This window comes from Strix aluco, chromosome 1 (assembly GCF_031877795.1).
Source record: "Strix aluco isolate bStrAlu1 chromosome 1, bStrAlu1.hap1, whole genome shotgun sequence".
Lineage (NCBI taxonomy): Eukaryota > Metazoa > Chordata > Aves > Strigiformes > Strigidae > Strix > Strix aluco.
This window is the reverse complement of record NC_133931.1, coordinates 92,565,369-92,577,384: the sequence shown is the minus strand read 5'-3', so window position 1 is coordinate 92,577,384 and position 12,016 is coordinate 92,565,369. Positions and strand designations below refer to the sequence as shown.

Below are 12,016 nucleotides of genomic sequence, written 5' to 3'. Positions count from 1 at the left end.
TTCATACTCCCAGGGGAACACTGATGTGGATTACATATTAGGAAGTAGACAAAGCAGAATTACACTAGTATAGTGCATGACAAATGTATATATTTGAGAGAATTTATGTGAAAAATCATAGTAAGACATAAGTCTTCAGGAGTTTAAGAAATAGTACAATAACAATGAATAAAATACTGAACATTGATTACTTAAAGAGTATCAACAATGTAAGATAGATTCATTCATGCCACATACCACTTGCAATAATGATGTGACCTTTTTCCTTTCTTGCCTCTGAATATTTTAGAAAGACAGCAACACTATTTAAATTTGATGGGAAAATGCAGAAGAAAATCTTAGTGAACCACAACAGAACAAAACAAATGTGTAGATGCAACTGCAAGAAAAAACAGCTCAAGTGACAAAACCAAGAAATTCAGAAGTGGCTGACTGTGGCTGAGTCTCCACATCTGGGGAAACTGTATCCTGCAGTATGCTCTCTTGTCCTAGACTCTGGGTGCTCCTGAGCTATAACTTAACTGTGCATTCAAAGGAGGTGTTATTCCCCAGCGAAAGTGGTTTTCTTCAGAAAGGATCTCATGTGCAGTAGCTTGGACTGAATTCCAACAGAGCCCTGGTTTGGGGCAGCAGTGGACTGGGGTGTATCTTTCATGCATGGTCTCTTATCCATCAGCTACTGGGGTCTGAGATGACCACTCTGTATCTATACTGTCTCCTATACTCTCCCCTAATGTTCCAGAAAGGACAATGGGTTACTTAATGGGTTAAACGGACTTCTGGCTGAAACTGCTGTGGCAGTTCTGTCCTTCTGACCTGCAAACTCCACATTCACTTTAAGATAGCTTGCAAAATGCAAGATATAAAACTCCCAATTCTTGCCTCTATTTCACTTCATGTTCTCATTTATACATATGCAAAAAAGCAGAACAATCACACTTTCCGTTGTGTTTTGCCTGGGGATAAATAAATGTAACAAAGGGAAAAAAATAAAGAAACAGGCACCTAAACCACATTATTTCTAAAAACCTGGCTACAAATTTGTGCAGTAATAAAGCCATAAAACACTACAGGTAAGATACATGCTCTGACCACTCCATTTCCCATTGCTGACTTCCGTATCTTCCATAACATTTCACTTCAAAGTTTTGGGCTGATATTTCATTAGAGAAAAAAAGTCTGCAAATTCTTAGTTTAAGAACCTAACACTGATATTTGCTAACATAACTTCAGAAATGTTAAGAGTTACATGGTAAGGTTTCCTAAATTTGATAGTTTTGATATTTTGTAAATTGTGTGGATGCTCTGCTTTTTTTTGGTTGGTTTTTTGAGATTAAAAACCAAGTTGAAATCAATCATGGAAAATAGCAAAAACTGTAATCTACTTTCTTCTCAACACAGTGTAAGCCACAAGGGAGCACATGATTTAATGACAAAAAGATGCATCTGATAAGATAATAATTTGCTCAAGGAGAGATCTGGGTTGCGAATGCAGCTGTTCCAAAAATCTAAACCCACAGGCAAGAAATTACTTAGTCTGTGTATGAGCTATATCCATAACTACTTAGATAAACTGGTGATAGACCCCAGAAAAGTGCATCAGATAAGAAGCATAGAATCAGGGCTACTTTGAGACTGAAAAGAAAAAAAGATGAAGAGATGGTAAGGATTCCCACAAACTATTGTTGTGAAGACTGATTCAAAAAGATTTCAGTAATTAGGCTGTTCAACACCACATCTTCCTTCATCAGTGACTCACTTGAGAAAAACATTTTTTTTATATCCTGATTCAGTTCATGTACATGATTGTTTTATTCCCATACGTGACAAGTTCCATGGCGCTGACCTGGACTACCTGGAAGCCCAAAGCTGAGGGCACGCAGAAATGTTCTCAGCCTTCAGTTCTTACTTCAGAAGTATGTTACTTCTTTTAAAACACAAGCTCACAGAGGGAAGCCCACTCATATTTTGGTGTGATTGCACTGCCTTGATATATCAGTATTGGATAGTACTAGGAAAGTGACACTAGAAGTTTAAGATGGTTTATTAGCAACATAAAAATTAGACAAAAATCTCCATATATTGTGATGTGATACTAATTAGTCAGTATCAGGTTCCACATCAGCAGAATTAACTGAATTAACTTATTTTGTAATGTCAGATCTTTTTCAAGGGGAAAACACATGTACTTAGGTAAAATAGCAGAGAGGTATTACCTGGTAATTCTCTATTATTACAGTCAATATTACTGCAAATCCATCTGTACAAGTAGACCCTAATGCCCACATTTATCTCCACTGACATTTGAATGCATGTGTAGATAAGAAAACACCTGCATGGATCACTTAGCAGGATCAGTCTCACAGCAGGGAGAAAAAGTCAGTAAGAATGCATGTCTTCAGGACACTGCATGCTTTCTCTGTTGAAACATGCAAACTAAAAAGCATGAAACGGTCTTGGCTGCTCTATAGCACACAACTGTCTGAGTAACTCCTTTTACATTGGCCATGGTACCTTGCCATCAAGTTTTCAGTATGCTAGGCAGATGATCCCTGATGATACTAGCCATCTAGCAAGCAGTCAGCAAGACACAAGCAACAACACTCTGCTGACTTTTGCTATTCATATATACTCGTGGGTTGGGCAATTTTGTATTAAATGAAAGAGACATAGCTCAGCACTGAAAATTTTACACACTTACATCTTTCATAGGTCTAAACTTACAAAACCAGCACCAGCAAAAGCCGCCAGTATTTCCAATGGTACTAGGTTGACCAAGTTTCTCTTGCACAGAAAGTGCATAAGAAAACTAGAAATTAGTCTCCTCAACCAAAGAAATGAGAAAGGGAGATCTGGCAGATGTTGACTACATCTCTTTATAGGAGACGCAGAAGAGCAGCTGTTACAGTAGGGATTGTAGGGATTTCTTGTAAAAGTCAGTAGCAGATGTCACCATCTGCTTCTGTCTTCTCTATGAAATAGAGGCAAAAGAGAGACTGAAAGCTTGTTAAAAAAATAGGTAGCAACAAACCCCACAAATTCAAAGAATACCCAAACATATTTACAGTGAGTAGGGGAACTTCTTACCCCCTTCCCCCTGGCAAACCCCCCCAATCCAGATGCACGATAAAAGCAAAGGGCACTCTCCATTCTCTTTAAATCATGGTTTCTTTTCATTTTAATCTTACTACATGTACTTTGACAACATTCAGCCTGCTATCTAACACCTAGCCATTTCCTCCCTGGCTGAAAGAGATCACAGAAATGAGCAGTTGTATCCTTTCCCTCTGGCTATACAGCAATGGTCTGATGACAACTGCTTTACCAGGGTTGGTATCAGACAAACAAAAATTCCCTACTGAATGATCTACGCAATGATGTCATGTGTGGAGGCAAAGTATTTATTACTTAGGGAAAAAAAGCCCAACAAAAACCAAACAAAACTTCTGTTGCATTGTGTCAGGAAACATGCTGTACATGTTTGTACATCTTGGCAGATAAAGATCAGATGAGGCAAGCAATGAAGTGGTTAACCAAATCAGAAAGTTATCTCAGACATCCAAAGGCACATCTTGTAAACCTGAGAAAACTTCTTACACAGAACTGAGGAAAAAAAAAGTAAGGACTTGTCTGGGAAGAAACAAATGATGCTGTCAACAAGTACTTTGCTTTCTCACTCAGAAAAGAAGGTATTAGTGAGATCCAGAGCCCAACAAAAGAACAGAAATCTTTCCAATTGTGTAAAAAAGGCTTGGATCGAGACCCAGCTTTCCTGAAAACTAAACTTGCTAATTGCCTCACTCTTCCACTGTCAAAACCGTCATCTCACTGAACAGAAATACCTTTCCAATATTGCTGTAGGGCAGACATTTCCACGCTGGTAATACTGGGAGCCATGTTCAACCACCACCTCCCCCATTTGGTATCTCATAATGTTGTCTTGCAAGGAAAAAAAAAAAAAAAGCAGCAGCATTCTGGGAAAGTTTTTTAGGTTTTCTTTTGTTTGTTCATTTTTGGAAACAGAGGTCACCTTGTGGCTTACTACCACTGTAGAGAGCATTTTGCTTTCCAGCTGGTGTCATATTTAGACAATAAATAAGCTTCAGAAATGGAAGATCCTATTCTCCTTTGGCATTGCCATAAATCAGGAAACACTCGAGCTATACCTGGGTAAAATTGATGAAAGTAACTGAAGAAATCAGCTTTAGCCAGGTATACTGCTAATGCAGGTCTTTTCCCCAAAGCAGGGAAATTATGCTTATCTTACATTACCAGATCATTACTGGAAGCACTATGCCAGTCCCTCAGCTGGCATAAATCAACATGACCTTATTCATTTTGGTGCAGCTGTGTTGATTTATGCGAGCTGAAAAGCACATACTGGTCTAAAAGTGACTATTTTGTCTTATAAAACTATAAAAGTGACTTAAGACATGAAAGGCAGTACATATAACATAAATAAAAAATTAGAAAGGAAAGTACTATAGAAAGGCTCAAAATAGGTGTATATTTTATTAAGATTAGTCTAACATAGCCACTCGTTTTACTCCATATGAGATTTTAGATAATACTATCTGTTGTTACACACACATGTATCTCTTGAGTATGGATCCAAGTATTTGTTCAATTTAATAATGCTGTACTGTTCCCAAATGAAAATGTAAGGTTCAGACAGTGGGTTCAACTAACCTGGAATTTATCACTGGTGTTTTTTGTAAAGTCACTGTGGTGACAGAACATGAAACATCAAACTTAAAAGCAAGCCCACACAGCAAACTTAAGTGTTCAGATTTGCAGTATAGTGTCACATCTTAAGAACTACTCCTGTTACAGTCTTTCTCTTATAGAGCAAGATAAAAGTACAAAATCAAACAAGCTTCTCAAAGCCAACACTTCTCTGAAGCCTTGGTAGTTTCAAGAAATAGGAAACCTCTCATATTAGACTTAAGCACTCTTTACCCTTATGAACTCTGTGTAGACTTTCCCATTATTATACAGGCTACATGAGTTTAACTACTGGTGCTCCTTTCTGAGGTAAAACCGGGAAGGTTAAGGAGAAGAACTGGTATTCTCAAATAAGAGGTGTATATTCCTAAATTCCTTTCTCAGGGAAGCAGCTCTTGAGATTAGAGAGTTCTCATTTTCACTAGGCTCATGTATTGTTGCCCCAGTGGTATATCTGAACACTATATGAAGAGAGATCATAAAGCAAAGTCTTTACAATTGTCTGTTCAATTCAGCCTCAGTGACCACCTGTCATCACACACTTGGCAGAAAACTGAAATTCATTGTCCTTCACAATAAGTACTGGTACTTCAAATACAAATACTTCCATATTTGATCACAGTCCACAACACAGACTGCCAGGTACCATCCTTAACATTGCCTTATAGTGTAACACATGGATCCCTGCCTACAAGAAATACTAGGATTTGCCTCTTCACAGTCTTTTCCTATAAATATATTCACTGTAGGAAGCTTACAGAAATTTTCAGAAATATGATTAACACTTCAGATATGGGGAAAAAATATGCACTGTCCACCAGGACAGATCAACTCTGCACCTCAGCAAGTGGCAGTGTCACAGCCTTCTGCTCTCCACTGATTCCCAGGCGTTATGTTTCGTGCAGGCAAGATGCACTTAGTATCACCATCAATGGGATGTTGTATTCGATCAATTCAGTGTAACACTAAACCAACTGGAATAATGGTATGACATATTAGAATAAAATATGTATTGGTTTATTTAGATATTCCCAATCTCTGAAAACAGTAGAATAAAAAAAAAAAAAGGCCAAACCATAAGGCATTTTAAAACTTCTGTATGTATTACCATCTCTGCATAGGAATTAGAAATCCCAGTTAAATCCTCTTTTCCTCCCAAAGTACCTTTGCAGTCTTCAAAAGCATGAGGAAAGTGATGAATGGCTATTAAGAAACAACCTCGAAATGACTTCTCTTCCATTTTCTTCTCTGTATAAATTTTCAGACTTTCTCCCATAAAAACACTAAGCAAATGGTACTGGGCTGTGGTTACAGTTGCTTTCATGGCATGTACTCCCTCAAAGATGAACGAAGCCAACCGAGACCATTTCTAAGACAAGATTCCTGTTTGTGGCATAAGAGGCTTAAAACTGCACCCAGCACATACACACAACCAAAAGCACAGCCTGAGACTTCAAACCACAGACTTTGGTTCTCCACAGGGACATTAAATGTGTTGAAAAGAGACTTCGAACTGGAAGCTCCATTGCAGCAGTGACAAAGCTAGAACAAATGTCAGAGCAACAAGCACTGAAGATTTCCTCCTTCAAAATGGCACAAGCCTATAGAGAAGCAACACAGGTGGTAAATGTGTTTCTATAATTTCCATCTTATCTTGTAGCTCCTTAGTGGTACTAGAAATCATGCCAAGCTAATATCTGTCACTGCATATTCCCTCATTCTTTATGTTGGTTGGAATGTTTTAACTGCATAAAGATAACACAGAGCAATTTTGACATCAGTTTACAGTGCACCAAGAATATATCGCAGTGAACTGTTTAAAAGAAAGCAAAGTATTAGGGCTTCTAAATGAAATGATCTAGTGAATTTGATTCACTTTTAGTTTTGAACTTGTACTGCCATTTGCTCCAGTGAAGTGATGCAACAACTTCTACACCAAGTATTTGATGCACCACTTACTGTAAATGCTGCCTACCCAGCGTACTATGAGGTTTCGCAGCTGTGACTCCCAAAGACTGAAATCAATATTTAAATCCTATTGACACCAACTCCTTTTTTCTCTTTCTTTTTTTTTTTTTTAAGCAGAGTTGCAATTATGGTCTATTTCATATGTGTAAGTATGATTAAAATTATTATATTTTGTGCCAGGCTATAATTTATATAATTGCTTTCCTGTAAAACTTGAATTTATTTTCCATTTAGACACAGACCACAATAAAAGGCTTCTGCACTGAGAATCCAGTTTTCTGTGTTAATTTAAAGTTCAATTTTAGAGTGTTTTCCACAGTCACAGTACTTTAAGGGCAGAGGAGAACTGTCATTGTATAAGAGACTTTTAATCAACTTACTCAAACTAAATACTAAATATTAATTGTTCACAAAGCACTGCAAGAGGAAAAGGGATGATTAAGTGGAATTTAAGTTGCATTGCTATTAAGGATTAAACAGAAAGGCATTTTAAAGCCATGTGTTAAAAGTCATTTTGTCAGAAGTTATAGGACATAATCCACAAATTTTTAAAAATATACCAGGCTACTCTCATTAGTCTTATGAATTTAGAGAGTCTATTATTTCTGTCTCTTAATTTGACATTTATATGCAAGCAAAAATCTTAAGTACAAGTCACACCTGAAATTGCATCTGTTATGCAGTTGTCCACCTATATGTTAGAAAACCTGCCTTTTAATGTGTCATTTTAACATTTTAGCTTTAATTTATTATCAAAAGGGAAAGAAAATTCAGTTACGATGTTACTGCAGCCTGTCAAAAGCACCGATACACAAAATGAGATACACAAGCCTCCCTTCAGTGTCAGAGGGCTACAAAATGGAATATGATGCTTGAAAGGGAAAGCTGCTGTTCTGCAGGCTCTGAGACTGCCAGGAGGGCTGCATTAAATGCCATGAGCAGGCTACAAGTCATGACACCCTCCCTACAGAATTTTGGCAAGTTTAAATGAAACCTGCGGATGCATTGTTTCATTTTTCCAGTCAGATGTATGCATAGTTGGGAACAGTTTTACATGGATTTTCTAACCTCTCCTGGGGCTTTCATGATTGAAGAGGATGCCGTTCACAGCAAAGAGATTGTAGGCCTCTCTGAAGTTCACCACAATCCAGTAGGCATACAGTTTTGCTGCCCCTACAAAAATAATTTAAAGCATTATGTATATCTGCTCTGTTTGTACACAGCTCAGACAGACACACAAACACATCTCTCACACACACAGGGTAAAGTCCATGGTTCAACAGCACAGTGCATTAGATTGTGATTCATTCTCTGTATGTGTCACATTTCATATGGAAAAAATATCCAGCCCAATAAACAGCAGCTGAGTGGGAAAATCCTCCTTTTCTGTGCAGCCTCTGAACTAGCCAGGAAGGTTAGAGCACCTTCTCACTTGTTTTCTTATGCATACTGGAGCGTAGCACTTTTTCTTTTACAATATAATTAACACAGCCAGAGCGTGTGAAATACGCCACTGTGGTGACCTTTGCTAATAAAAAAAAAATTACTTTGGAGGAATAAAAGCGAAAATCTGGTGCCTTAACACTCAAATTGATTTGAAACTTTATCGCCAAAGTCCTCTGTGCACATTGCTTTAATAAGTGTTTCAAATTTCATGCGAGTTCATGAAGGAAGAAGTGAGCTCTTGGGAATTTTTTCATTTAGGCAACAAAAAATATGAAACTTTATCACTTCAGTGGTATCTCACAACCCTTTGTGAAGGAAGAGCCACCCTTCCCCCCCTCTCTACAAGAGCTCTCTACCTCTGAGCTGAATGAACACAGTCTTGTGAAGTGAGATGCTAATTTCCAACCCCCAGGCAATGGCAGCAAATACTTTTTATATAGTAATTCATAAAGGTATGCCTCTCGACATGTCTAGTCACTTTAGCTCTATCGTCATTCTAATCTCACACCCAAATTACTTCAGCTCTGAGACATGAGTGGGGAGAACAGACAGTCAGACACTACACACACCATCAGTGATCCTCACCGTAAGGCGATCTTGGGTAAAAAGGGGTGGTCTCCTTTTGCGGGATTTCTTGCACTTTTCCAAAAAGTTCACTGGTGGAGGCTTGGTAGAACTTCACAGAGTTGATAAGGCCACAGGTCTTAATAGCATCTAGGAGCCGTAAAGTGCCAACCCCATCCACATCAGCAGTATATTCTGCTAGGTCAAAAGAAATCTTGGGGAGAGAAAGAAATAAAAACCCACCAACTTTACTACCGGAACCAGAACATGCCATGATCATGTACAACCAAACAAAGCAATACATCACTTGTCATAGACCATCTAGACACTTTTTGTACAGAGTAGATGCTCAGCTTACAAAACTACCCTCAAAGGATTTCTAAGAATAAACAAGCAGTTCCATAAATAGCAGAACCAAAAGACTGGTGTTCCCTGATCTTTCTCTCAGGATTATTTTCCCATGTGAAGCAAGGAGTAAGTCTCTCCACAGTGGCAGCATTATCAGGCGCTCTCTCATCTCCACAGCTGTGAATTTTCACAATATTCACTGGGGTTTACTAACTTTGACACACTTGAATTTGGTTAAAAGAGTCCAAAATAAATTTAAAAAAAATGTTAGCTTAGTCAGACAGCATGACAGCATAAACATGTATTAAAAAAACCCCAAAACTTTAAACAACATCCAAAGTTTTGCAGTTTAAACATACATCAAAATGAAGAGAAGACTAGAAATACCTGCTATCAAATGAGACTCCCAACCCCACCTAAGGTGTACCAGAGCTGTGGCTTTTGCACAGATGTTAGGGGGAGGATGTAGTAGGAGAGCAAAGGGTGGAGGTATCCAAAAGAAACCTGACATCTTCCCCAGCTGACATATGCTTCAAAGTCTGATAATAAACTTGTGCACACTGCTGGACCAAGACTTCTCTTTCTCTTCCTGCTCCAGTACTTCTCAGTCATCTTTATGATTGTGGCTTGATTGTGACATAGGCCACAAGACAACGCTTGAGTTTAAGCTTTTGGAGTGTTTAAAAAATATATTAATTCTATTCCTTGCAGTTACAGAAGAAAACTAAAAACTGGAAAAAGCAAGCTGAAGGTAAGAGGTGTGCTGTGACTGCCCCAGTCTGCAGGCAGGAGAACAAACTCTCAAAAGAAAGCTCACTCTGTTAGTTTGGTGGGTACAGGCGGGTTGTTTGGATGTGCTGGCAGAGCTCCGGGACTCTGAAGAATTTTCTGATGCACATCCCAGCGGCACGTTCCTCCTTCCTTCTACATCCTCTCTCCAGTCGAGGGATTTTGGTTATACCAGTTTTTGAAAAAAAATGTTCCCTGTTTATACTGCCAATGTTATAAAAAAGTAAAGGGAAATGGACCTTTAGAGCAATCTCCTCCATTGTCCTGACCCAAGGCAAAATTACTTTACCTATGTCCCCTCTGACTGATGATTAACTTTCAGGAATGAGCTCTGAAGTGATGGCAATGTTACAGTCTCTTTATATGATCTAGACTAGAGGTTAGTGAGATGCTATCGAAGTCAGATAATACAAATCTATGATCCCCTCTTCATTAGTCTTCGGTGATAGGGTAACTACTAATGGAGTAGAGGGTAAATGACCATAGCTGGATAAGATGAGCTATCACAGGGAAATCAGTGGGAAAACTGTCACTTAACAGGTATTTTTTCAGGCTCTCTGCAGATTCAGACAGATAGTCCTGTATTCATTTCTTCTGTTAAGCCACTTTCTTTATTCAGTAATCACTGGAGGTTTAAGGCTTATTTACACAGCAGATGAAATACAAGTAATTAGATTAATTTGAATTTACACTTATGGTTAATTTAATACAGGTATGAAATAATCTAAATTGTGTTACTTTGCTCCAAAATCAAAATGTTCTCACACAGTTTTGATCTGAAATAACTAATGGTATGAACAAAAACAAACTTTAATTTTTTTTTTAACCAAAAGAAGAAAAAGAAACCTGATACTTTAGCTTGTTAACCTGGCATGACCCAGCTGAAACTGAGCACTGATCTACTGAGAAGTGCTGAGCATTTTTTGGTTTAATCCATTTGGCACAAAGATGACAGCCACTTAAGGTCTCTCAAGCTTCGCTGTCAGAGTAACTCTTGGGAAAACATCTTAATGAATGGGTGATACAGTCAATAATGCACTAATGAACATAAATTAGTAAATTTCCCATATGGCTAGCACCTTCACATATTCACGGTAACATCCCAGCTCTCTAAATAAAAGCAAAACACTTAGTAATTGTAGCAGAACCAGGAATTTACCTATATTAAGGTATTGTTTCCAACAAACAACCTGATAAAAACATCACTCCAAAATGCAAATCTTTGCTTACATATTTTACTACAAAGTAAACAGCACATATAACTGAGGTGGTCTTCAATCAGAGATCCCAGATTATAAAACCTCAACCAGAGTGAGCAATGAGCCTGCAGCAGCAGCACTGGGAACTGCTCTCCCTCGCTGATGCAGAGGCCAGTTTCACAAGAGATGCTTTTCCCTATTGCCTTATGAATGACCTCAATCTTCACCTAGAAAAATCACTCCCTGGGGCGTGAGGTAATTGTGCCTCCACGCTGGCTGGGTCTGGGTGTCCCTGAGCAGAAACTGCCAGCTTTGTGTCTGTTCGGTGGTTTTGCAATGCGGGCTATTGTTCACCAGGGACAGAACTTGGACCACTAAACTAAATTCATTTTGGAGTACAGGTTAGACTAGAATGGCATTCATGAAAATAAAACATGGTTTTATCCACTAAAATCTCCAACACCAAAAATGCTGGACTGTTAAGACACTCTGTCCAGTGTAGGGGCAGTAACATGGCAAACACAGATAAAGGCACACTGGATTTTAATTTGATTCTAATTCAAAGTTAACAATGTAAAAGGGTTTTATAAAATTAAGTAGTTACAAATGAAGCAGGGCATGGAAGGAAAAGGTGCTGAGTTATCCATTACCACATTATTTTCCTCTCCTTATTACACATTATTTCATGCAAGATCAGCAGGAAGACTGGAGTAAAAAAAAAAAAATACAATGCAGAGACCTCATTAAGGGGGATGTGCAAGAGCACAACACAAAAGAAGACCAGGGTCTGAGTTCTAGAAACCAAATATAGACTCAGATTCAATAGATGTTACTCATAGAAACAATCTTCACTGGTGCACTGAGCTCAGTGGGACTACCTGAGAGGGGAAAAACTTCATGGAAATGACTGTAAAGGCAGGTGTATGAAGGCCAAAAACAAGTCACACTTTCTGAAAGATTAAACATTTATCCAGCGG

At 38.3% G+C, this 12,016-nt stretch overlaps 1 protein-coding gene across 3 annotated transcripts in view; it reads right to left on the bottom strand.

The window, feature by feature from the left end:
- The window catches only part of GMDS (GDP-mannose 4,6-dehydratase), a 424,244-nt gene that overhangs the window by 250,507 nt on the left and 161,721 nt on the right, over window positions 1-12,016 (bottom strand). For all 3 annotated transcript variants that reach the window (XM_074827095.1, XM_074827104.1, XM_074827112.1), the window contains 2 exons: window positions 8,725-8,917; window positions 7,762-7,866 (listed from right to left, as the gene is read on the bottom strand). In XM_074827095.1, coding sequence (XP_074683196.1) covers window positions 7,762-7,866; window positions 8,725-8,917 — 298 coding nt within the window. The remainder of the gene's footprint in view (window positions 1-7,761; window positions 7,867-8,724; window positions 8,918-12,016) is intronic.